Consider the following 27,742-nt stretch of genomic DNA (forward strand, 5'->3'; position numbering starts at 1 on the left):
ACAGATGAGGTAACTGAGGCACAGAGAAGTAAAGTGACTTGCCTCCTGACTTTTTGTGGGCAGGGAACATCTCAACCAATTCTGCTATATTGTAGTCCCCCAAGCGCTTAGTACAGTGTTCTGCACACAGTAAGCACTCAGTAAATACGAACGATCGATTGAAAACGTCCTCTCACAGAGTGAAGGGCAGCGATCCGCAGAGAACGTCTAGACTGTGAGCCCGTCGTTGGGTAGGGACCGTCTCTATATGTTGCCAACTTGTACTTCCCAAGCGCTTAGTACAGTGCTCTGCGCACAGTAGCGCTCAATAAATACAACTGAATGAATGAATGAGTGAACTTGGCATGAAACTGGCCTAGTGGAGAGAGCCCGGGCCTGGGAGTGAGAAGGACCTGGGTTCTAATCCCAGCTCTGCCCCGTGTCTGCTGTGTGACCTTGGGCAAGTCACTTCACTTCTCTGGGCCTCAGTTATCTCATCTGTAAAATGGGGACTAAGATTGCGGGACTTGGACTGGGTCCAACCCGATTAACTTGTATCTATCCCACCGCTTAGTACAGTGCCTGGCACACAGTGAGAGCTTAACAAATGACATTATTGCTATTCCCCGACTCAATGCCTGACCCCCGAACCCCTGCCTATCCCTGGAAGGGGGTGGGAGGGCTGATTTGTATTTTCAGTTGAAGGCAGCGGGATAAAATAAGAACGGTAAGTATAACAGTGTGCAGTAAGCACTTACCGTCCGGCTGTGCTCGACACAGGTTTGCTATGGCAGGAATTTCCCAAGTGTCTGAGCTAATGATGACAAAATCGGTCTGAAATGCAACTTTCCATCTTTCGCCTCACCATTAAGACCCCACCGACTGCGCTCTGACAAGCAAAGCATGGTTAACTCCGTTTCAAATACTTCTACTCTGCCTACACAAGACTTCAAAAAAATACCCAACCCTTCCTGAATAGTTTTTTTTTTCCATTTCACCCTGGCTGCGGCTTCAAAAAACTTTTCAAGTGGTTAAAAAAAAAAAAAGTCAGACGATGGGATCCAGGCAATAAGGAATAACATTTCACTCTGTGGAAACAGTCTTATTTGATAGGGATTTAACCACCAGATCGAGATGGAGTTAACTCCTTAGTGATCTTGGTGCGCTTTAGACTCCGAACAAAACCGAAATGGTTCCTCTAGTCATAAAACAAATGAAAACAGAAAAATGACAAGTCGGAAAGTTTTGCTGGCGGATGGGTACCGGTTTTAAAAACGGTGAACAGACATCGATAAAATACTATTTGCTGTGCTCTGCTGACCTTCCACGCCTTCTTCGAGACATGTAGGTACATTACACATTGTTAGATTTCAGCGGGGGAGTGGCAGATAACAAAACAGTTTGGGATCGTCACAGAACGCAGCAACATGCTTTTTTATTGTTCCAAATTTTGACATATCAGATGTCACTTTTTACCGTGTGCGTGCGCATGAACACACATGCACAAAACGATCTGTGAATCCCTGTTGGTGCGTTTCCCCTTTACGGGCGGGGCGATGTTAGACCACATAAAGAATCGTGCCATCAGGAAGTGGTCGTGTGGCCCTCTCCGATGACCGAAACGTAGGTCACCTCATCGGGAACAGCAACGAGTGGGAGACGGACGCAGAAACACGTCAGCCGACCGCTTGGTTTCCGGAGAGGCTGTTTCTCGTTTCCTTGTAGCGTCAAGTGGCATCGAGCGACGTCCCCGGGAGATGTATTCGCCAGGAGTGAAAATCCAAATGCGTGACGGTCAGTGCCAGGGGTCCGCTCTCTGCGGGGGAGGAAGGGAGCGGGCCCCGGAGCCACGGGGGTCGTCCGGTGACCTTTCACCCCACGGCCTACCGCGATGGATCCGTCCCACGGTCTCCTGTGCGGAGACGAGGGCCCTCTCCGTTGTCGTCTTGCGGGGCGGGTCGATCCTGCCCACCTCCTGCCCCCGGTTGGCGTGACGCCCCCCGGACCGGCCCCCTCCCACGGCCACTGGGCCCCAGGCCTGGGGGTCAGCACTTCTTGAGCAGGCACTGCTTGAAGGCGGTAGGCCTCTGGGGCAGGAGGCAGCCCTTGGCCAACTTCTTGCTTCCGTCCTGGCACTGCACGGTCCGGGACTGCCAGCCCCGGTCGCACGTCCGAGAGCAGGAGAGCCAGGGCCCGGTCACCCAGCGCGGGGCGGCCCGGCCGGGCACGGCGTTGGACCCGGGGGCCGCCCGGTTGGGCACGAAGAAGCTGTAGCGGACGTCCACGGGCCGCGTGGGGTCGGTGGCCAAGACCTGGGCCACCAGCACCTCGCGGGTGGCCGCGTGGCCCATGGCGTGGAGGAAGTCGTCCTGGTGGCTCCAGCCGCTGTAGTTGAGGGCGGTGCCCTGGGCGTCCACCACGGTCTCGGACGTGGAGATGACGTAGCCGCCGTTCAGCAGGTACTCGCCGCTCTTCCTCTTCAGGGCCAGGTAGGCCGTCAGGCGGCTCTGGTCCTTGGCCTTGAACTGGCGGATCTTGATGTGGGTGGCGCCCTCGGGGATGCGGACCACGTCCGTGTACCCCTTGCTGTGGGGCGGAGTGGGGAGACTGGTCAGGAGGCCCGGCCGTGCCCGCCCCCCGCCCCTGGGATCCGACCCCAGTTTACCTCCTCTTATTGAAGGTCCCGGTGACCTTGGTGCAGCTGGAGTTGTCGCCTCCGCACACCCCGCACCTGTCGAACTGCGGCGCGGAGCCGATGACCCCGTCGCAGCCGGTCTTCACGCATTTGCCCCGCACGCAGACCGAGCTGCTGTAGGGCCGGCACTCGGTCCCGTCCGTCACCTGCGGGCCACCGCGCTCCGTTACAACGCGGCCTGGCCGGGGACGCCCGGACCGCGTTGTCGCCAGGGGATGAGTCAGGTTATTGTTGTGTTGTACTCTCCCCGTGCTCTGCCTACACTAAGCGCTCAGATTCGACGGGTTGACTGCTTAGATGACTTAGTGCAGTGCTTAGCACGCAATAATAACAATAACTGTGGTATTTGTAAAGCACTTTCTATGTACGAGGCACTGTACTAACTATTTATTTACTTATTTTATTTGTACATATTTATTCTATTCATTTTATTTTGTTAATGTGTTTTGGGTTTTTTTTGTCTGTCTCCCCCTTCTAGAATGTGAGCCCACTGTTGGGTAGGGACCGTCTCTGTGTGTTGCCAACGTGTACTTCCCAAGCGCTTAGTACAGTGCTCTGCACACAGTAAGCGCTCAATAAATACGATTGAATTGAATGAATGAATGAATGCTGGGGTGGATACAATCAAATCGGGTTGAACCCGGTCCCCATCCTGTGTGGGGCTCACAGTCTCAATCCCCATTTTACAGATGAGCGAACTGAGGCCCAGAGAATAATAATAATACTGATGGCATCTGTTAAGCACTTACTATGTGCCAAGCACTGTTCTAAGCTCTGGGGGGATACAAGGTAATCAGGTTGTCCCACATGGGGCTCACAGTCTCAATCCCCATTTTACAGATAAAGTCACTGAGGCCCAGAGAAGTTAAGTGACTTGCCCAAGGCCACACAGCAGACAAGTAGAGGAGCGGGAATTAAAACCCATGACCTTTTGACTCCCGGGCCCATGCTCTGGCCACTAAGCCACGCTGCTTCTGGAGCTCAGTTTTATAATAATAATGATAATAATGATGGCATTTATTAAGCTCTTACTATGTGCCAAGCACTGTTTTTATTGGGAGGAAGAACTGATATTGAATCCTCATTTTACCAATGAGGAAACTGAAGCCCGGAGAAGTTAAGTGATTCACTCCAGGACCCAGGCCAAGCAAGTTGGGGGCACCAGGCCCGGGCTCTTTCCTCTAGGCCACGATTAGCCAGTCTGTTCTTAGCCTGTGCCTAAGCCACACTCTCTCCCTCTATTTTCCGGAGAAATGAATCCAGAAATTGCAATTTTTAGACTGTGAGCCCACTGTTGGGTAGGGACTGTCTCCATATGTTGCCAATTTGTACTTCCCAAGCGCTTAGTACAGTGCTCTGCACATAGTAAGCGCTCAATAAATACGATTGATGATGAACTACAGACCAAAAGGGACTCAGAGCCCTTTCTACAAAGGAAATCCCTTCCTCATAGAGGGTCCACCCTTGCCCCCTCACCAATGGGGAGTGGGGGAGCCCGCTGAGCTCTGGTTCATCATTCATTCAATCGTACTTATTGAGCGCTTACTGTGTGCAGAGCACTGTACCAAGCGCTTGGGAACTACAAGTTAGCAACATATGGAGACGGTCCCTACCCAACAGCGGGCTCAGCTGGGGCCACTAGGCACCAATGGGGCAAATATGTCTCCAACCCTTAACTTGGATAAAGCTTGGGGGACCAACCAGTCTCCACTGATTGGTTCTGGGCTGGTAGTGCTACTTACTGAACTCCTCTTGGGGGTAGGGCACTGAACTAGGCACCTGGGACTAGGCATCTACTGTCCATGAAGAGCGGGACTCGGACCGTTTTCCCGGACTCTCTGGTGGCTTCAGTTCTAGACTGTAAGCTTGTTGAGGGCGGGGAATGTGTCTATTGTTGGGTGGTCCTCTTCCAAGCGCTCAGTAGAGTGCTCTGCTCACAATAAGTGCTCAGATACCATGGAGAGGCCTACTGGTCTCCATGACCGCTGCAGGAGCTAACGGGGAGGGCACGTATGGCGGAAGTCTTCATCCGCCAGCTCCCTTGGATTGGGTCCCTCCCACGTTTGCCACCCCTGTCCCGCTCTCCCGGAGATACCTTTGGGGAGAAAACCACGTAGTAGCCGGTCCCTTTAGCTCGACAGGTCAGCTTGCAGACGTCGGCCGGAAGGACGCCCGCGTATTTGGGTACCCACTCCACAAAAGTCTTCAGCCCCTTGGCGTCCGACTGGAAGCCATTCTTGGCCTCGCACTGCTCCTGGCGAAAGCTTTTGCCTGGAAAGTGGGGAGCATTCTGTCATTTCTGGGGTGGGGAGTGGGGGATGGAGAGGGGAGAGTCAGGGGTGTTGGATGGTCTGCGCTGGGTCACTGGGGAGAGTCAGGGGTGGTTGGTGGTCCATGCTGGGTCACCGGGGGAGAGTCGGGGATGGAGAGGGGTGAGTCAGGGGTGTTGGGGGGGGCTGTGCTGGGTCACTGGGGACAGTCAGAGATGGACGGAGAGAGTCAGGGGTGTTGGATGGGTCACTGGGGTGAGTCAGGGATGCAGTAAGGAGAGACAGGGGTGTTGGAATATCTGCGCTGGTCACTGGGGCTGGGGAGAGTCAGGGATGGAGAGGGGAGAATCAGCGATGTTGGCTGGTCCATGTTGAGTCACTCCTTTCTCTCCTTCTCCAGCCCAGCCCGCACCCTCCACTCCTCTGCCGCCGCTCACCTCCTCACTCTACCTCGTTCTCACCCGTCCCGCCATCGACCCCCGGCCCACGTCCTTCCCCTGGCCCGGAATGCCCTCCCTCCGCACATCTGCCAAGCTAGCTCTCTTCCTCCCTTCAAAGCCTTACTGAGAGCTCACCTCCTCCAAGAAGCCTTCCCAGACTGAGCCCCCTTTTTACTCTCCTCCTTCTCAACCCCCCAACCTTACCTCCTTCCCCTCCCCACAGCACCTGTATATATATTTGTACAGATTTATTACTCTATTTATTTTACTTGTACATATGCACTATTCTATTTATTTTGTTAATGATGTGCATTTAGCTTTAATTCTATTTGTTCTGACGACTTGACACCTGTCCACATGTTTTGTTTTGTGGTCTGTCTCCCCCTTCTATTCATTCATTCAATCGTATTTATTGAGCGCTTATTGTGTGCAGAACACTGTACTAAGTGCTTGGGAAGTACAAGTTAGCAACATATAGAGCCGGTCCCTACCCAATAGTGGGCTCACAGTCTAGAGGTGGGGGGAGACAGACAACAAAACATATAAACCAAATAAAATAAATAGAATATGTACAAGTAAAATAAATAGAGTATTATGTACAAACATATATACATATATACAGGTGACCGAGGGCACACCAGGGTGTTTGCATCCAGCCCGTGCTGCCCTTCTAGACTGTGAGGCCGTTGTTGGGTAGGGACTGTCTCTATCTGTTGCCGACTTGTACTTCCCAAGCACTTAGTCCAGTGCTCTGCCCTCAGTAAGCACTCAATAAATATGATTGAATGAATGAGACTGCGCTGGGTCACTGGAGCAGAGAACGAGTGAAGGATGAGTGAAGAATGAAATGGGGAGAGTCAGGGCCTTGGGATGGTCTGTGTTGGATAACTGTCTCCCCCTTCCAGACTGTGAGCCTACTGTTGGGTAAGGACCGTCTCTATATGTTGCCAACTTGTACTTTCCAAGCGCTTAGTACAGTGCTCTGCACACAGTAAGCGCTCAATAAATACGATTGAATGAATGAATGGAGCTGGGGAAGGTCAGGGATGGAGAGGAGAGAGTCAAGAGAGTTGGATGGATCCATGCGGGATCACTGAAGAGAGTCAGGGATGGAGAGGGCCCGTAAAGGGCCCGGGGAGCATACCCAGACACCTAGACCCCCGATCCCCCCACGAATGCCTTCTTCCTCCCCAGCCCCTTTTCACCCCTCCATTTCCCTCTCCCCCAGCCCCTTTTCACACCCCCATTCCCCTCTCCCCCAGCCTCTTTTCACACCCCTACTCATCATCATCATCAATCGTATTTATTGAGCGCTTACTGTGTGCAGAGCACTGTACTAAGCGCTTGGGAAGTACAAATTGGCAACATCTAGAGACAGTCCCTACCCAACAGTGGGCTCACAGTCTAAAAGGGGGGGACAGAGAACAAAACCAAACATACTAACAAAATAAAATAAATAGAATAGATATGTACAAGTAAAATGAATAAATAAATAAATAGAGTAATAAATACGTACAAACATATATACATATATACAGGTGCTGTGGGGAAGGGAAGGAAGTAAGATGAGGGGGATGGAGAGGGGGACGAGGGGGAGACTCCCCTCTTTCCCCAGCCCCTTTTCACACTCCTATTCCCCTCTTTCCTCAACGCCTTTTCACCGCCCCCAGTCCCCTCTCCCCCAGCCCCTTTTCACCCTCCAGGCCCCTTTTCACACCCCCATTCCCCTCTTTCCCCAGCACCTTTTCACACCCCCAGTCCCCTCTTTCCCCAGCCCCTTTTCATACACCCCATTCTCCTCTCCCCAGCTCCTTTTCACACCCCTATTCCCCTCTCCTCAGACCCTTTTCACCCCCCCATTTCCCTCTCCCCCAGCTCCTTTTCACACCCTCTTCTCCTCAGTTTTTTTTCCATCCCATTATTCTTTCACACACCCCTTTCTCCTCTCCCAGACCTTCTTTACCCCCTTCTTCACACCCCCATTCTCCTCCCCTCACCCCTCTAGACTGTGAGCCCGTTGTTGGGTAGGGACCATCCCTAGGTGTCACCAACTTGTACTTCCCAAGGGCTTAGTACAGTGCTCTGCACACAATAAGCGCTCAATAAATATGATTGATTGAATGAATGAATGAGAGGGGACAGCCAGGGGGTGGAGGGTGTCCAGGCTGGGTCTTGGAGCTGGGGAAAGTCAAAGGATGCACAGGGCATCCCACGTACCGCTGTCGGGACACGGCGTGATGCTGCAGGAGCGATAGAGGGCCCGCTTGCCGGTGCAGTAGCGGCCGTTGTTTCGGGGGGGCCGGGTTGTTGCAGTGGCGGCGGGAGAACTGGACCCCTCCTCCGCAGGAGCGGGAACACTGACCCCAGGGTCCCCACGACCCCCAGTTGCCGTGACTGGAGACCTGTAAACGAAGCACCCTCCATGTTCCCACCCAATTGGGAATCTCCAGCCCCCACCGAGGCTGGGTTGGGGGGGTAGATGGGGACCACCGAGGGCAGGACTGGGGGTGGGGTCAGAGCAGCATTAGACACCTTGGGGTCCCCAAAACTCTCCCAACAAGCGACACCCCCAAACCACAGAGAGACATGTCCGTAATAATAGTAATAATAATAATAATGATGGCATTTGTTAAGCGCTTACTACTTGCAAAGCCCTGTTTGAAGTGCTGGGGGGGATACAAGGCGATCAGTTTGTCCCACGTGGGGCTCACAGTCTTCATCCCCATTTTACAGATGAGGGAACTGAGGCTCAGAGAAGTTAAGCGACTTGCCCAAGGTCACACAGCAGACATGTGGCGGAGCCGGGATCCCCTCCCAGACCCCCCCAAGCCCCATACTTGCTTCCTTCTAGACTGTGAGCCCACTGTTGGGTAGGGACTGTCTCTATATGTTGCCAATTTCCCAAGCGCTTAGTACAGTGCTCTGCACACAGTAAGCGCTCAATAAATGCGATTGATTGATTGATTGATTGATTCTCACCCTAGACCCAGACCATTGAGGGGTAGCGACACCTCAACCGTGTCTCTGTCCCATAGCCCCCCGCCCCTCCAGGAGAGAACCTGTGGCTGTGGTTTCCGGAGGAACCTACGATGGGGTAGTCCAGTCCTCGTCCCCAGAAATCTCAGCCAGCAGGGCAGGAGATGACCGAGGATCTGACCAACTCTGTCTCCCCCTTCTAGACTGTGAGCCCGCTGTTGGGTAGGGACTGTCTCTATATCAATCAATCAATCGTATTTATTGAGCGCTTACTGCGAGCAGAACACTGTACTAAGCGCTTGGGAAGTACAAGTTGGCAACATATAGAGACGGTCCCTACCCTCCAGGAGGCCTTCCCACACTGAGCCCCCTCCTCCCCCTCCACATCCCCCTGCCTTACCTCAATCAATCAATCAATCGTATTTACTGAGCACTTACTATGTGCAGAGCACTGTACTAAGCGCTTGGGAAGTACAAATTGGCAACACATAGAGACAGTCCCTACCCAACAGTGGGCTCACAGTCTAAAAGGGGGAGACAGAGAACAGAACCAAACATACCAACAAAATAAAATAGGATAGAAATGTACAAGTAAAATAAATAAATAAATAAATAAATAGAGTTATAAATATGTACAACCATATATACATATATACAGGTGCTATGGGGAAGGGAAGGAGGTAAGATGGGGGGATGGAGAGGGGGACGAGGGGGAGAGGAAGGAAGGGGCTCAGTCTGGGAAGGCCTCCTGGAGGAGGTGAGCTCTCAGCAGGGCCTCCTTCCCCTCCCCACAGCACCTGTATATATGGATATATGTTTGTATGGATTTATTACTCTATTTATTGATCTATTTTACTTGTACATATCTATTCTATTTATTTGCTTTTGTTGATATGTTTTGTTTTGTTCTCTGTCTCCCCCTTCTAGACTGTGAGCCCACTGTTGGGTAGGGACCGTCTCTATATGTTGCCAACTTGTACTTCCCAAGCACTTTGTACAGTGCTCTGCACACAGTAAGTGCTCAATAAATACAATTGATTGATTGATTGGGCTCACAGTCTAGTCTGTGTGTTGCCAACTTGTACTTCCCAAGCGCTTAGTACAGTGCTCTGCACACAGTAAGCGCTCAATAAACATGATTGAATGACTTGAATGAATGAATTGTGGTATTCGTTAAGAAGCAGCGTGGCTCAGTGGAAAGAGCCCGGGCTTTGGAGTCAGAGGTCAGGGGTTCAAATCCCGGCTCCGCCACTTGTCGGCTGTGTGACCTACATGTTTTATTATCATGCATCCACATGAGTCTACATGTTTTGCTTTGTTGTCTGTCTCCTCCTCCTAGACTGTGAGTCTGTATATCATCATCATCAATCGTATTTATTGAGCGCTTACTATGTGCAGAGCACCGTACTAAGCGCTTGGGAAGTACAAATTGGCAACATATAGGGACAGTCCCTACCCAACAGTGTATATGTTGGGTATATGTTGCCAAGTTGTACTTCCCAAGTGCTTAGTACAGTGCTCTGCACGCAGTAAGCGCTCAATAAATACGATTGAATGAATGAATGGCCTGTCAGAACGCTAAACTGGAGCCACGATTTGGCCTCCCCGCGCAAAGGCAGCGGCGAATCTCTTCCTCTCCCTGACTCGGCCTCCCCGTTCAAGCGTTCGACAACTCCGTCCGTGGTCCGAGACGGTGAGGTCCCGTGGCCGGCCGAAGGCGTTGTGGACAGGGGGTGGGCGCGGGGCGGGGACGGGGCCCTCCCTCACGGCCGGGGCAACGTACCGAGTAATACTTTTTCTTGGTTTTGTCCACACACTTGCCTTGCAGGCAAATTCTCCCCTTGCCACAGGGCGTCCCCTCGACGGCGGGCAACTTCTTGGTCAGACAGACCACCTGGCCCTGGCGCAGGACGGCACACCACAGCCGGGCGCAGACGTCCATGCCGGGGCACACGGTGTGCTCGGGCCCGAAGGCCAGCTGGCACTGGCGGATGGCATCGTACGTCTGGCCCGGGAGCTCCTCGGGCCCCGGGATCTGCTTCTTGGGGACGTTCAGCAAGCAGTTCCCTGCGGGAACAGAGGCGTCAGATTCGGGGACCCTCCTCCGCCTCCAGGGAGGCACCCAAGAGGACTCCATCGCTCCCGGCTGCCGGAAATCCTCTAGGGCCTGAGTCAGGGGGTAATACTACTACTACTACTAATAATAATGGCATTTATTAAGCGCTTACTATGTGCAAATCACTGCTCTAAGCACTGGGGAGGTTACAAGGTGATCAGGGCAGGCTCACGGTCTTAATCCCCATTTTCCAGACGAGGTAACTGAGGCCCAGAGAAGTGAAGTGACTTGCCCAAAGTCACCCAGCTGACAACTGGTAGAGCCGGGATTTGAACCCGTGACCTCTGACTCCAGAGCCAGTGCTCTTTCCACCGAGCCATGCTGCTTCTCTGATGACACCCGGAAACCATCCCGCTCCCGCTCCCTGCATAATATTCGCAACACCCAACACCGCACTGACCTGACAGGTTTTGGGGTTTTTACGGTACTCGAGAAGTGCTTACTCTGTGCCAGGCACTGTACTAAACGCTGGGGTGAATACAGCTAATCGGGTTGGACGCTGTCCCCGTCCCACCTGTGTCTCATAGTCTTAATCCCCATTTCACAGATGAGGGAACTGAGGCACAGAGAAGTGAAGAGACTTGGCCAAAGTCACCCAGAAGACAAGGGGTGGAGCCGGGTTTAGGACCCTGATGCCCAGGCCTGATTGTGAGCCCATTGTTGGGTAGGGACCGTCTCCATATGTTGCCGACTTGCACTTCCCAAGCGCTTAGTACAGTGCCGTGCACACAGTAAGCGCTCAATAAATACGATTGAATGAATGAATAAGCACTTAATAAATACGATTGAATGAATAACTGAATGAAGCAACAAGGCGTAGTGTATAGAGCATAGGTTTGGGAGACAGAAGGTCCTGGGTTCTAATGCCGACCATGCCACGTGTCTGCTGTGTGACCTTGGGCAAGTCCCTTCACTTATCTGTGCCACACTTGTCAGCTGTGTGACTTTGGGCAAGTCATTTCACTTAAGAGAAGCAGCGTGGCTCAGTGGAAAGAGCCCGGGCTTTGGAGTCAGGGGTCATGGGTTCGAATCCCGGCTCTGCCAATTGTCAGCTGTGTGACTGTGGGCAAGTCACATAACTTCTCTGGGCCTCAGTTCCCTCATCTGTAAAATGGGGGTTAAGACTGTGAGCCCCCTGTGGGACAACCTGATCACCTTGTAACCTCCCCAGCTCTTAGAACAGTGCTTTGCACATAGTAAGCGCTTAATAAATGCCATTATTATTATTATTATTATTTATTCATTCATTCAATCGTATTTATTGAGTGCTTACTGTGTGCAGAACACTGTCCTAAGCGCTTGGGAGAGTACAACTGTAAAATGGGCATTGGGACAGGTGGGACATTCATTCATTCATTCATTCAATCATATTTATTGAGGGCTTACTGTGTGCAGAGCACTGGACTAAGCGCTTGGGAAGTCCAAGTTGGCAACATATAGAGACGGTCCCTACCCAACAATGGACTCACGGTCTAGAAGGGGGAGACAGGCAACAAAACGAAACATATTAACAAAATAAAATAAACAGAATAGTAAATATGTCCAAGTAAAATAAGTAGAGTAAACCATCTGTCCAAACATATATACAGGTGCTGTGGGGAGGGGAAGGAGGTAGGGCAGGGGGGATGGGGAGGGGGAGAGACTTTTAGACTGTGAGCCCACTGTTGGGTAGGGACTGTCTCTATATGTTGCCAACTTGTACTTCCCAAGTGGTTAGTACAGTGCTCTGCACACAGTAAGCGCTCAATAAATACAATTGATTGATTGATTGAGAGGAAAAAGGGGGCTCTGTGGGAAGGCCTCCTGGAGGAGGTGACGGGAGGGACTGTGTCCTGCCCGATTTGCTTCTATCCACCCCAGCCCTTAGTACAGTGCCTGGCACATAGCGAGTGCTTAACAAGCACCACAATTATTATTACTTGTCAGCTGTGTGACTTTGGGCAAGTCACTTCACTTTTCCAGGCCTCAGTTCCCTCGCCTGTAAAATGGGGCCTATGAGCCCCACGTGGGACTTTATCTTGTACCCCCCACCACTTAGAACAGTGCTTTTCACATAGTAAGTGCTTAATAAATGCCATTATTATTATTATTATTATTATTACAGCAGGCATCCAGGACCATGGTCTGCACACATTAGACACCGTTCAGTGCTCTACACAAAATGGGCACACAATCCAGTGCTCTACACACAGCAGACACCTGGCTCAGTGCTCTGCATTCATTCATTCAATCATATTTATTGAGCGCTTACTGTGTGCAGAGCACTGTACTAAGCGCTTGGGAAGGACAAGTTGGCAACATATAGAGACAACACAGTCTAGAAGGGGGAGACAGACAACAAAACAAAACAGGTAGACAGGTGAAACAACGGGCATCCAGTTCAGAACTCGGCCTACAACAGGTGCTCAATAATAACAATAGCGATGGTGTTTGTTGAGCGCTTACTACGTGGCAGGCACTGTACTAAGCCCTGGGGTGAATACAAGCAAATCGAGTGGGATCCAGTCCCTGTACCCTGTGGGGCTCACAGTTTCTATCCCCATTTTACAGATGAGGTCACTGAGGTACAGAGAAGCGAAGTGACTTAGTTACAGTGCTCTGCACACAGTAAGCACTCAGAGCACTCACAGTAAGCACTCAGAGAAGCAGCGTGGCTCAATGGAAAGAGCCCAGGCTTTGGAGTCAGAGGTTGTGGGTTCAAATCCCAGCTCCTCCACTTGTCAGCTGGGTGACTTTGGGCAAGACACTTCACTTCTCTGGGCCTCAGTTCCCTCCTCTGTAAAATGGGGATGAAGACTGTGAGCCCTCCGTGGGACAACCTGATCATCTTGTAACATCCTCAGCGCTTAGAACAGTGCTTTGCACATAGTAAGCGCTTCATAAATGCCATTATTATTATTATTAAATGTGATTGAATGAACTTGTGGACAAGTGGCAGAGCCGGGATTAGAACCCACGCCCATCCTCTATCGACTAGACTATCTTATAGACCGTGAGCCCATTGTTGGGTAGGGACCGTCTCTATATTTTGCCAACTTGTACTTCCCAAGCGCTTAGTACAGTGCTCTGCACACAGTAAGTGCTTAATAAATACTATTGATTGATTGATTGACTAAACCATGCTCTGTGCACGGCAGGTGTCCGGCCCAGAGCCCCCACCGAGGTGGACAGGTGACCAGCCCCCCTCCGTACCGTGGCCGTCGTCCAGGAAGTCGGTGATGGTGGCCGACGTACACTTGGACCACGGTCGCGAGGCGTCTATGCTCGTCAGGATGGACGACATCAGGCGCTTGTCTTCTGTGGCGCCGAAGTTTTCCTCGCAGAACTTGGAGTCGTCGTGGGAGAGGCCGAGCAGGTGGCCTGAGGGAAGTCCATAGTATTTACTGAGAGGCAGCGTGACCTGGTGGCTTGAGCCTGGGGCTAGGAAGCAGAAGGGCCTGGGTTCTAATCCCGGCTCCGCCACGTCAGCTGCGTGGCCGTGGACAAGACCCTTCACTTCTCTGAGGCTCAATTATCTCATCTGTCAATAATAATAATAATAATGATGGCATTTGTTAAGCGCGTACTATGTGTGAAGCACTGTTGAAGCGCTGGGGGGGAGGATACAAGATGATCAGGTTGTCCCACGAGGGGCTCACAGTCTTAATCCCCGTTTTACAGATGAGGGAACTGAGGCTCAGAGAAGCGAAGCGACTTGCCCAAGGTCAAGCAGCGGACATGTGGTGGAGCCGGGATTAGAACCCATGACCTCTGACTCCCGAGCCCGGGCTTTTTCCGCTGAACGCTGCTTCTCTATAATGAGTAAATGTAAAATGAGTTAAGATTGTGAGCCCCACGAGGTTCAGGGACTGTATCCAATCTGACTGGTTTGTAGCTAACCCGGCACTTAGTACAGTTCCTGGCACATAGTAAGAGCTTAACAAATAACATTATAAAAAACCACAAGGAAATCAGAGCCTGGATGGCCCACCTCAGGGGTCTGGCTTCCTGTGGGGTTTTCCCACGGCCGGGGTTGGATCCCTTTTTTTCCCTCTCCTCCATCCTCTGCAATCTGACCACTGCCCCCTTCACAGAAACCGCCCTCTCTTAAGGTTCATTCATTCATTCAATCATATTTATCGAGCACTTACTGTGGGCAGAGCACTGTACTAAGCTCTTGGGAAGTCCAAGTTGGCAACATATAGAGACGGTCCCTACCCAACAACGGGCTCACAGTCTAGAAGACTGTCGAGAAGGTTGCCAACGACCATCTTCTTGCCAAAAACCAGCGGCCTCTACTCCGTCCTAATCCTCCTCGGCCTTTCTGCTGCCTTTGACCCTGCAAATCAACCCCTTCTCCTGGAAATATTATCCAACTTTGGCTTCGCTGCCATTGTTTCCTGGTTTTCCTCCCATCGCTCTGGCTGCTCCGTCTCAGTCTTTTTAGCCGGCTCCTCCTCTGCCACCCACCCCTTAACTGTAGGAATCCCTCAGGGTTCAGTTCTGGATCCCCTTCGATTCTCCATCTACACCCACTCCCTCGGAGAATTCGTTCCCCTCTTGGCTTCAAATACCAACTGGAAGCGGATGATTCCCAAATCTACCTCTCCAGCTTTGATCTCTCTCCCTCTCCGCAGTCTCGCATTTCCTCCTGCCTTCAAGACATCTCTTCTTGGATATCCTGCCGACACCTGAGAAGCAGCGTGGCTCAGGAGAAAGAGCCCGGGCTTTGGAGTCAGAGGTCACGGGTTCAAATCCCGGCTCCGCCACTTGTCAGCTGGGTGACTTGGGGTAAGTCACTTCACTTCTCTGAAAGCCCAATGAAAATGACATCTCCTCCAAGAGGCCTTCCTGGATTGAACCCTCATTTCCCCATCTGCTTCAGCTAAGACCCAGGCTGTGTACTCCTTACGCACTTCGAAATCCTACAGTTCCCTCATCTGTAAAATGGGGACTAAGACTGTGAGCCCCCCGTGGGACAACCTGATCACCTTGTAACCTCCCCAGTGCTTAGAACAGTGCTTTGCACATAGTAAGCGCTTAATAAATGCCATTGTTATTATTATTATTGCCTCAAACTTAACATGCTCAAAACAGAGCTCCTTTCCTTCCCGGCAGTCCTCCCCCTTGCCTTTCCCATCACTGCAGACACCAACAACACCCTCCTCCCTGTCTTCCAAGTCTGTAATCTTGGCATCAGCCCTGACTCATTTCTCTCTTTCAACCCGCACATTCAATCCGTCAGAAAATCCTGTCAGTCCTACTTTCACAACATTGCTGAAATCCACCCATTCCACTCCATCGAAACCGCTGCCTCGCCGATCCAAGCACTTATCCTGTCGGCCTCGACCACCGCATCAGCCTCACTGACCTCCCTGCCTCCTATCACGCCCTTCTCCAGATCACACTTCACCCTGCTGATCATTTTTCTGAAAAATCCTCCAGTCCACAACTCCCCACTCGGTAAGAACCTCCGGGGACTGCCCATCCATCTTTTCGAACAGAAACTCCTTACCATCGACTTTAAAGCACTCAGTCACCTTGCTGATTTTCTACTATAACCCAACCTACACACTTGGCAACTCTAATGCCAACCTTTCTTTGGCCTTGATCTCACCACTGACCCCTTCCAACAGCCCTACAGTCCCCTCCCCTTTCATATAAGACCGACAACTGCTCTCCCTACCTTGAAAGCCCAATGAAAATGACATCTCCTCCAAGAGGCCTTCCTTGATTGAACCTTCATTTCCCCATCTGCTTCAGCTAAGACCCAGGCTGTGTACTCCTCACGCACTTCGAAATCCACCCCAGCCCCACAACACTTATTCCCTTATCTGTAATTTAATTTATTGTCTCTCTCTATCTAGACTGTCAGCTCCTTTTTAAAAAAATGATATCTGTTCAGCGTTTACTACGTGTCAGAGACTGTTCCAAGCACTGGGTTAGATACTAGTGAATTAGTTTGGACACAGTCCCTGTCCCACATGGGGCTCACAGTCTAAGTAAGCGGGAGAATAGGAGAACTAAGGCACAGAGAAGGTGAGGACCTGGGTTCTAATGCCGGTTCTGCCAATTGCTTGCTCTGTCAACTTGGGAAAGTCATTTAACTTCCCTGTGCCTCAGTTTTCTTGACTGTAAAATGAGGCTCTGATCAATACCTGTTCTCTCTTCTACTCAGCCTGAGAACTCCATGTGGGTCAGGGACTGCGTCCTACCTAATTAACTTGTACCTATCCCAGCCCTTAGACTAGTGTTTGACACATACTAAGCGCTTAACAGCATGGTTTCATCGTGAGCAGGGAATGCGTCTTTTTATGGTCATATCATACATTTCCAAGTGCTTAGCACAGTGCTCTGCATACATTAAGTGCTCAATAAATACGATTGACCAAACGACAGACAAGCCCGTCCCCCCACCGGACTGTGAGTTCGTTGTGGGGAGGGAATGTCACTGTTTGTTGTTATATTGTACTTCCCCAAGCGCTTAGTACGGCGCTCTGCACATGACAAGTGCTTAATAAACACGACTGAATTCATTCATTCAATCGTATTTATTGAGCACTTACTGTGTGCAGAGCGCTGGACTAAGCGCTTGGGAAGTATAAATAGGCAACATATAGGGGCGGTCCCTACCCAACAACAGGCTCACAGTTTAGAAATGACCCAGCCCGGCAGGGCTCACCCCCGCCTAGTCCCCCGTTCTCCCTCCCGCCTTCCCCGACCCGCATCCCCCCAGCCTCACTAGCCCCCTGGACCACCCCCCAAGTCTTCCCCGGATCCCCGGCCCGCCCCGACGCACCAATTTCATGGGCCACGGTGAAGGCCGCGTGGAGACCGTCGTCCTCGATGACGGCGCAGCTGCGCTCGGGGGAGCATACCGTCCCGACGTCTGCCATGCCCAGGGTGTCGCAGGAGTGGTGGCCACACAGGTCCTGCCACCCACGTTGGACCACCAACAAGGGCACCAGAGACAGGGATGGGGGAACGCACAGAGACGGGGGAACCACCAGAGACAGAGAGAAAGAGAGAGAAAGAGAAATGTGAGGGCCAAATTCGTCCACAGCGAGCCAGCCTGGCTCTCAGGGGCCACAGGCTGTCGAGGAAGCAAACACTGCAGACCTTCCACCTTCCAGGCATAATAATAAAAATAACTGTGGTATTTGTTAAGGCTTACTATGTACTTGGCACCGTGCTAAGCGCTGGGGTGAATACAAGCAAATCGGGTTGGACATAGTCACTATTCTGCATGGGGCTCACAGTCTTAATCCCCATTTTACAGAGGAGGTAACTGAGGCCCAGAGAAGTCAAACGACTTCCCAAGGCCACACAGCAGCTAAGTGGCAGAGCCGGGATTAGAATCTATGACCTTCTGACTCCCAGTCCGTGCCCTATCTACTCCTCCATGCTGCTTCCGTGCCACAGCCTCAGCCACAGACACCACAACCACCACAATCACCACAACCACCACAGCCCCCAGCTTGCCACATTGCCCAGGGCAGGCGGCTAGATATCATGCAGAGAGGCTGGAGACGTGGGTTCGCGGTCCCGATGTGCCCTGAGAAAGTTGTTCAACTTCTCTGTTTCCTCGGGTGTCAGGTGGGGAGCACAGTCTCCATCCCCCTGCATGGTTGTGAGGCCTCTTTTGGGTGAAATGGCTCCGGGGAGACAAAAACTCAGGACCTGACATGTTAAATGGATACAAAGCAGCCCATTCATTTCTCCCTCCCTCCCTTCCTTTCTTCTTCCCTCCCTTCCCAGGAGATGGCTGCAGCTCCGAAACCAGCAGAACCCCTGCCCCTCAACGGGGAGAGGGGATTTCCTGCCTCCGTGGAGGCAGGGGGCTGAATCAGATGCCCCTGTGTGACCCGAGTGGGTTAGCCATTCACATTCCTCCACGGAGACAGGGGAATGGATCGCATGACCCCATCTATCTGGGGGGTTAGTCATCCACCTGCCTGCGTGGAGTCAGGGGACTGGAGCGAATGACCCCATCTATCCTGTTATTGTTATTATTATTATTATTATTATTGTTATTATTATTCCGGGTGGGTTAGTCGCTGGCCTGCTTGCATGGAGGCAGGGGTCTGGATCACAGGACCCCATGGATCCAGGGATGGGCAGTCACTTGACTGGGAGGAGGCAGCGGGCTAGATTGGATAACCTTGTGTGTCCACGACGGGTTAGTCGTCAGCTTCCAGGGAGGTAGGGGGTAGAGCCAGATAATAATAATAATAATAATGATGGCATTTATTAAGCACTTACTATGTGCAAAGCACTGTTCTAAGCGCTGGGGAGGTTACAAGGTGATCAGGTTGTCCCACGGCGGGCTCACAGTATTAATCCCCATTTTACAGTTGAGGTCACTGAGGCACAGAGAAGTTAAGTGACTCGCCCAAAGTCACCCAGCTGACAATTGGCAGAGCTGGGATTTGAACCCATGACCTCCGACTCCAAAGCCCGGGCTCTTTCCACTGAGCCACGCTGCTTCTCTGGTGCTAAGGCAGTCTGTCCGTGACCCACTGAACTACTTGGACCTGAGACCTTCCCCGTGTGGCTTCTGAGTCATAGATCTTGGGTGTGGGCACACACGTATGTGTACATGTACAGCACACAGAGGAACCCATGGTCCCAGGACCCCTGTCCCACCAAACATCCTTCACCAATCCGTGCTCCGAAGGGGTCTGGACCCACATAGGGAGGGAGTTGTCTGGGCTAGGAAGGGGAGGACGGGATGAGCAGGAAAACTTGGACTTCCTGTTCCCCAAATTCCCCCCAACTAGGGCGAGGGCCTCCTCCCCCGGGCTGGAGGGCGGCCAGTCCAGAGCAGCCCAGCCTCTGGGAAAGCCAGTTCGGAGCTTTGCACGCAGTAGGTGTCCACTACAGAACTCTCCACCCAGTAGGCACTCAGTACAGGGCTCTGTGCAGGGTAGGTGCCCAGTACAGTCCTCTGTATCCAGAAGGTGCCCAGTACAAGTCACTGAACGTGATAAGTGCCCAATACAGTCTTTCGCATCCAGGAGATGTCCGCCCAAGGCTCTGAACCCAATAGATGCTGAGAAGCAGCGTGGCTCAGTGGAAAGAGCGCGGGCTTTGGAGTAGGAGGTCGTGGGTTCAAATCCCGGCTCCGCCAATTGTCAGCTCTGTGACTTTGGGCAAGTCACTTACCTCCTCTGTGCCTCAGTTACCTCATCTGTAAAATGGAGACGAAGGCTGAGCCCCCCCTGGGGCAACCTGATCACCTTGTAACCTCCCCAGCACTTCGAACAGTGCTTTGCACAAACATTCATTCAATCATATTTATTGAGCGCTCACTGTGTATAGAGAACTGTACTAAGCGCTTAGGAAGTACAAGTTGGCAACATATAGAGGCGGTCCCTACCCAACAACGGGCTCAGCGCTTAATAAACGCCATCATCATTGTTATTATTAATAGGTGCCCAGTACAGCGCTCTGCACCCAAGAGGTGCCCAGAACAGGTATCTGCACCCAGGAGGTGTCCTGTACAGGGCCCTGAACCCTGGGACCGCGGGTTCCTCTGTGTGCTGTACATGTACACATACGTGCGTGCCCACACCCAAGATCTATGACTCAGAAGCCACACGGGGAAGGTCTCAGGTCCAAGTAGTTCAGTGGGTCATGGACAGACTGCCTTAGCACCTGGGAGGAGAGAAACAAGATGAGACATCATCTCTCTAGACTCAACTGTCCCTGGCAAGCTCCCCGGGGAGCACCGTCTTGGTTGGTCACTCCATCCTGGCTGCCTCAGTGTCCTTCTCAACCACAGCATCTCCAGGGGTCACAAGGTGCCCCGGAGGCCACGTCACATCCGTTGGGAACGCTACCTCCGGCAGCTGGACTGTGCCCGACCGTCTCACCAACACTAGTTGTGTGACCCTGGAGCTACTTCCAGAGGGATTCCCAAACAGGACCCCCAATCAGGAGCGGGCGACCCCAGCTGCCGTGCAGTCGAGCGTCGGGACTCGGTTTCCAGTGCCCGGTGAGCAGTCGCCCCCTGACCCGTCTCCCCCGCCGTGGCCCTGCTCTGTCCAGGGGCCTAGCCCGTGGTCTCCTCTCTTTGGCACCCTGGCCACCCCGGCCTCGCCTGACCCGACGGAAAACAGACAGGAGAGAGAGGGGGCGCGGGTCGGGGGAGGTCAAGGAGAACCAGGAAGCGGTCGAGGCCGGGAGGATGGGAGGCCGGGAGGCCGGGGCAGCTCGCGTTTCTCCACTTGGGGCCGCGGGATGTGAATTCCAGCATAAGTGCTATTCCAGAAGGAAAACAGGTCTCGTGCCAAGGAAATCACAGCGGCAGAAAAACTCTTGGAGGCTGACTGAGCCCCACCCCCACTGGTTCCCCACCCCCCCACTCTCCCCGGACCCCCTTCCCCAGCCCCGCCTCCGGGAAACGCCTGTGCTTGGGCGGCCTCCAGGCTGGATCTGCTGACACTCTGATCCAGGGTGGCCGCCACGGGTAAACAGGGGCGGAAACGGGCCTCACCCGTGCTCTTTGGGCCCAAAAAACAACCCATCCCGAGGCCCAGCTGGGACTGCGAGCCTGACAGCGCCAGAGTTCAGGGCCCGCCCCAGCCCCGGGCTGGAGCCTGGAGGCCGGCCAGAGACGGGCCTTGAGGGCTGCAGGCTGAAGGTGGAGGCCGGGAGGCTGAAGGGCTAGAGGTGGAGGCCGGCCAACTGGAGGCTGGAGGTGCAAACCGGACAGCTGGAGGGCTGGGAGCTGAAAAGCGGGACGTGGAGGGCTGGAAGCTAGAGGCCGGATCATAAGAGGGAGGCCGGCCTGCTGGAGGGCTGGATGACAAGAGGGATGGAGACCAGCTGGCTGCAGATGGAGGCCAGCCTGCTGGATGGCTGGATGCCGGAGAGCGGAAGACAGGAAGGCTGTTGCCAACTTGTACTCTCCAAGTGCTTAGTACAGTGCTCTGCACACAGTAAGCGCTCAATAAATACGATTGAATGAATGGAGGCTGGTGATGGAGGCCGGCCGGCCGGAGGACTGGTGTCCAAAAACCAATGTCAAATAGCCATCGTGAGGGCAGAGGTCAGCGCTTGGCATGGAGTCAATCTTGCTCAGGGCGGCACTGAAGAGATCTAACTTTCACTGGCCGCTCTCGTACAAATCCACTTTGCCTTCTTCCCCACGCGGAAACGATTTCAGCATCTGTCTGTCCCTCCTGGAAGCTCCTTGAGGGCAGGGATCCGGTCCTCTAACGCTACGGTCCTCTCCAGAGCACTCTGCCCGTACCAGACAATCGGCTGGGGGGCAAGGGTCCCGCTCCAGATTTCAGGACCTGGGCCGCTCCGGTGACCACACGCCTGCTTCACCGGTTGGTCCGAAGCCGCGAGCCCGTCTTTTGTACCCCGGGGTGGGAACTCCTCCCTCCCCAACACGCTCCGTCCCATCTCCCCTAGACACGGGGGATCGGCTGTGAGCGCGAAAGGCCGGAGGGCAGGCGGAGGTTTGAGATATTTGGAGCTGAGGAGCCGCCTCGCTCTTTCCCTCCGTCGTCCCGTTGGAGCATTTCCGTCCACAAACCGCCCAAATTCCCTTCCTGCCCTCCCTCCCTTCCAGACGGCATCCTCCGACAGAGCAGGGCAAGGCAGCAGAGGCCGCTGGAAAGTCATGAAACCGCTTTAAAAGCAACACACGCATACACACACGTGCATACCTGTGCTCATACACAGCTACATACACCCGTGATGATGATGGGATTTGTTATGCGCTTACTCTGCGTCGCGCACTGTTCTCAGCGCTGGGGGAGAGACAAGCTAATAAACCAATCATTCAATCGTATTTATTGAGCGCTTACTGTGTGCAGAGCACTGTACTAAGCGCTTGGGAAGTACAAGTTGGCAACATACAGAGACAGTCCCTACCCAACAGTGGCTGGACGCCGTCCGTGTCCCACGGGGGCCTCACAGCCTTAATCCCCATTTTACAGATGAGGTCGCTGAGGTACAGAGAATAATGATGATGACATCTGTGGAGCGCTTACTATGTGCGAAGCACCGTTCTAAGTGCTGGGGAGGATACAAGGTGATCAGGTTGTCCCACGGGGGGCTCACAGTCCATCCCCATTTTCCAGATGAGGTAACTGAGGCCCAGAGAAGTGAAGCGACTTGCCCAAGGTCACACAGCTAACAGGCGCCGGAGCCGGGATTAGAACCCAGGACCTCTGACTCCCAAGCCCGGGCTCTTTCCACTGAGCCACGCTGTGACTTGCTCAAGGTCACACAGCTGACGAGGGGATTAGAACCCAGGTCCTTCTGATTCCCAGGCCTGCGTTCTACCTACTAGACCACACTGTTCATTCATTCATTCAATCGTATTTATTGAGCGCTTACTGTGTGCAGAGCACTGGACTAAGCGCTTGGGAAGTCCAAGTCGGCAACATATAGAGACGGTCCCCATTCATTCATTCAATCGTATTTATTGAGCGCTTACTGTGTGCAGAGCACTACACTGAGCACTTGGGAAGTACAAGTTGGCAACACCCATGCCCTCATTCACCTTCTAGGCTGTGAGCCCGCTGTTGGGTAGGGACCGTCTCTATATGTTGCCAACCTGGACTTCCCAAGCGCTTAGTACAGTGCTCTGCACACAGTAAGCGCTCAATACGATTGAATGAACGAATGAACGTACACCCAGTCACATGTACGGTCTCACGTACACCCCCAAAAGTTACACACACGGTCCCTGCAGAAGCCTGAGGCAGAGAGGACCACCTCCCTCTTGTCCTGTTCCCTCCAGGCCTGTCCCCCCGGGAGGGCAGCGGGTCCCACCACCGGCGTGGGCCCCGGGGAACTCAGCGGACGTTTGCAGAGGGCCACTGAGTCACGAGGTGGATTTTCCACCGTCTCCCGTGGGCGCAGGGCCGCCGGGACGAGTGTCTGTTGACACGCTGTTCCCGTCGGTCCCTCCGTCCCTCCCCTGGGCCGATGCTTCCACCGCCTGACCGCAGGGCAGGCTGGGTAAAAATAGCCTGGGAGGGAGTGGTGTCCACAGTGGGCCGGGCTGGGCAAGAACCCTCTTTCTTAATTTCCTCAGCTCCCGGAGCCCTGCCGTGACCTTGGGGAACACGCTGCTTGACCCCCGGAGGGACAGCAGGCCGGCAAGGCCTGGCGGCGGGAAGGGGAAGAGGGGAAATCAATGCACCTGGGTTCCAGTCCCGGCTCCCCCTTGCCCGCCGAGTGACCTTGACCAAGTCGCTTCCCCTTCTCTGTCCTGTAAGTTCACTGGGGGCAGAGAGTGTGTCTGTTTATCATTACACCGTACTCTCCCAAATGCTCAGTACAGTGCTCTGCACACAGTAAGCGCTCGATAAATACAACTGACCGACTCTCTCGGTCTCAGCTTCTTCATCTGCAAAATGGGGACATTTTGGCTCATTCCGCCCTCAGGCCTGGAATGCCCTCCCTCCACAAATCCGCCAAGCTACCTCTCTTCCTCCCTTCCAGCTTGTACTTCCCAAGCACTCAGTACAGTGCTCTGCACACAGTAAGCGCTCAATAAATATGATTGATTGATTGATTGATTCAAAGCCCTATTGAGCACTCACCTCCTCCAGGAGGCCGTCCCAGGTTGAGCCCCCCTTTTCCTGTCCTCCTCCCCATCCCCCTCACCCTACCTCCTTCCCCTTCATTCATTCATTCATTCAATCGTATTTATTGAGCGCTTACTGTGTGCAGAGCACTGTACTAAGCGCTTGGGAAGTCCAAGTTGGCAACATATAGAGACGGTCCCTACCCAACAGCGGGCTCCCAGTCTAGAAGGGGGAGAGACGGTCCCCTCCCCACAGCACCTGTATATATGTTTGCACAGATTTATTCTTCTCTTTATTTTACTTGTACCTATTTACTATTCTATTTATTTTGCTAATGATGTGCATCTAGCTTTATTTCTATTTATTCTGATGACTTGACACCTGTCCACATGTTTTGTTTTGTCATCTGCCTCCCGCTTCTCGACTGTGAGCCCGTCGTTGGGTAGGGACCGTCTCTCTATGTTGCCGACTTGGACTTCCCAAGCGCTTAGTCCAGTGCTCTGCACATAGTAGGCGCTCAATAAATACGACAATGAATGAGTGACAAGTTTGTTGCTCTCGCTCCCTCGCGAGCCCCACGTGGGCAGGGATTGGGTGCGATCTGAGCGGCCAATGCCCGCCCAGTGTTCAGCAGAGTGCTTTCCACAAATAGCGAACCCTGCCATCGCTCCTTCTATCGTAACACTAGTGTTCCCTTGCCCAGCTGGGAGGTTGAGGGGTAACGGGGTAGAGAAGCGGTGTGGCTTAACGGGAGTCAGAGGACCTGGGTTCTAATCCCGGCTCCACCACTAATCTGCCGCATTGGATGGGATTGTGTCCGTTACATTGTACTCTCCGAAGTGCTTAGTACAGCGCTCTGCACACTGTAAGCGCTCAGCAAATCTGACTGGCTGATGGAGTCACTTCTCCGTGCTTCAGTTACCTCACCTGAAAACGGGGATGAAGACTGTGAACGCTATGTGGGATGGGGACTGTGTCCATCCCGATTAGGCTGTATCTACCCCAGCGCTTAGACGCATAGTCAGCTTTTAACAAATGCCAATAAAAAAAGGAAATGGTCAGGCCACCCCAGGACCCCAGAACGACCCCTCCTCCTATGACTACTTTTAGTGGATTTGAGGGAGGAGCCCATTACCCCTCAGAAAGGCCCCCAGCCCATCAGCCCAAGGAGCAGGCCCGGACACACCAGGTGTCTTGGCTGGATTGATGCCCGGTTGCTGCCCCGACAATGACCTCCCCCCCCACCCGCCTCCTCCCATTCCCACATCCTCAATTCCACCCACAGGAAGGGAAGTGCTGGGAAAACTACGAGAGGCCCTGGGAATTCTCTGAGGAGAGCAGGTGTCCGCCGTGAGACAGGTAGCATGGTGGGGCGGGGGGCTGGACGCCACTCCGTGCCAGTAACCCCCTTATAGGCCTTTGCCGGACACCACTCCGACTGTAAGCTTGTTGTGAGCAGGAAATGTATCTGTTATACTGTTCATTCGTTCATTCGAATTTATTGAGCACTTACCGTGTGCAGAGCACTGTACTAAGCTCTGGGAGAGGACGCTAGAACGATAAACAGACACAATCCCTGTCCGCAACGAGCTTACAGCCTAGAGGGGGGGAGATAGACATTAATATAAATTAAATCCATTACAGAAGAATGTAGTAGAGAAGCAGTGTGGCTCAGTGGAAAGAGCCCGGGCTTGGGAGCCAGCGGTCATGGGTTCTAATCCCGGCTCTGCCACTTGTCAGCTGTGTGACTTTGGGCAAGTCACTTCACTTCTCTGGGCCTCAGTTACCTCATCTGTAAAATGTGGGTTAAGACTGTGAGCGCCAAGTGGGACAACCTGATCACCTGTATTCCCCTCCAGCGCTTAGAACAGTGCTTCACACATAGTAAGCGCTTAACAAATGCTATCATTATTATTGTTATTATTATTATATGGACATAAGTGCTGTGGCTCCGCCACTTGTCAGCTGTGTGACTTTGGGCAAGTCACTTCACTTCTCTGGGCCTCAGTTCCCTCATCTGGAAAATGGGGATGAAGACTGTGAGCCCCTTGTGGGACAACCTGATTACCTTGTATCTACCCCAGCGCTTAGAACAGTGCTTTGCACAAAGTAAGCGCTTAACAAATACCAACATTATTATTATTATTATGAATAAAGGGAGCAAGTCAGGGGGACGCAGAAGGGAGTGGGAGAAGAGGAAAGGGGGGCTTAGTCAGGGAAGGCCTCTTGGAGGAGATGGGCCTTCAATAAGGCTGTGGACGGGGAGGGAATGTCGGATTAGAGACACAGCGTGGCTCAGTGGAAAGAGCCCGGGCTTGGGAGTCAGAGGTCATGGGTTCATATCCCAGCTCCGCCGATTGTCAGCTGTGTGACTTTGGGCAACACACTTAACTTCTCTGTGCCTCAGTTCCCTCATCTGTGAAATGGGGATGAAGACTGTGAGCCCCCCGTGGGACAACCTGATCACCTTGTAACCTCCCCAGCGCTTAGAACAGTGCTTTGCACATAGTAAGCGCTTAATAAATGCCATCATTATTTATTTATTTATTTATTTGAGGAGGGAGGGCTTTCCAGGCCAGAGGTAGGATGTGGGTGAGAGGTGGGTGGCAGGACAGATGGGATGGAGGTACGGTGAGAACTGGTACGTTGCATAGAGTAAATGCCCGTGGCTCAGTGGAAAGAGCCCGGGCTTTGGAGTCAGAGGTCATGGGTTCAAATCCCGGCTCCGCCAACTGTCAGCTGAGTGACTTTGGGCAAGTCACTTCACTTCTCTGGGCCTCAGTTACCTCATCGGTAAAATGGGGATTAAGACTGGGAGTCCCCCATGGCACAACCTGATCACCTTGTAACCTCCCCAGCGCTTACAACAGTGCTTTGCACATAGTAAGCGCTTAACAAAGACCATCATCATCATTCTTATTATTAATACAACCGGACACGACCCGCTCCTTCTCTTCCGGACGTCTCGCCCGCGTTTCTCTGGTTGCGCTCTCACCCCCTTTTCATCTCACTCGGTCCCCCACAGGAGGAGGGCTGACCTTCTGGCCCTTCTCACCAAGCTTTCTCCGGTTCCTCCTCTCCGGGGTCCCGGGGGGCCGGTCGGGGGTCAAGGGGCGGGGAGGCTGGGCACCTACCTCCCTTGTGAAGAGGATGGCGGCGTCATAGTGGCCCCCGCGTCCTCCGCCCTGCCGGCCTCGCCGGTGCTGCCACTTGCAGAAGGCCTTGAGGGTGGCGGCCGCGTTGCGGTGGACGGGGGGTCCTCGGTCATCGTCCCGGTCCGTGTCCTGGTCTTGGTTCTGGTCTTCGTCCAGGGCCAGTACTTGCACGACGGCCAGGCGGACGGGGTTCTCCAGGCTGGCGTGTCCGTAGAGGCGCGAGGCGATGGCCACGAGGGTCAGCAGGTAATGCTGCAGGCCCTGGCCGTAGGTCCTCCGCATGGACGCGTCGGCCACCAAGAGCAGCTCCACGTGTCGAGCCCGCGACACCGAGCGTCGACGTCGACGCCTGCCTCGTGCCGAGGCCGGGCCTGGCCCCGGAGGGCCGCGCGGAGGAGGCGCCGGGGGCGTCTCGCAGCTGGCACCGGTCAGGACGTGGGGCCGACCCTCGGGGCGTCGGGCGGGGGGCGTTGGGGGGTCCGGAGGGGGTCCGGAGGGGGTCTCGGGGACCCCCAGGTCCACCGCCCCGGCCTGGTCCAGGACTAGCAGTACCAGAGCCGCCAGCTGCAGGATCAT

At 53.4% G+C, this 27,742-nt stretch overlaps 1 protein-coding gene across 1 annotated transcript; it reads right to left on the reverse strand.

Annotated features, from left to right (window-relative positions):
* Window positions 1-551: 551 nt before the first annotated feature.
* On the reverse strand, window positions 552-27,742 carry ADAMTS5 (ADAM metallopeptidase with thrombospondin type 1 motif 5). Its single transcript, XM_038766173.1, is given in 9 exon segments — window positions 552-2,565; window positions 2,645-2,820; window positions 4,770-4,945; window positions 7,602-7,680; window positions 7,682-7,786; window positions 10,144-10,427; window positions 13,669-13,836; window positions 17,255-17,387; window positions 27,146-27,742. Coding segments are annotated over 9 exon segments (2,259 nt in total). The 3' UTR covers window positions 552-2,024.

This window comes from Tachyglossus aculeatus, chromosome 24 (genome assembly GCF_015852505.1).
Source record: "Tachyglossus aculeatus isolate mTacAcu1 chromosome 24, mTacAcu1.pri, whole genome shotgun sequence".
Lineage (NCBI taxonomy): Eukaryota > Metazoa > Chordata > Mammalia > Monotremata > Tachyglossidae > Tachyglossus > Tachyglossus aculeatus.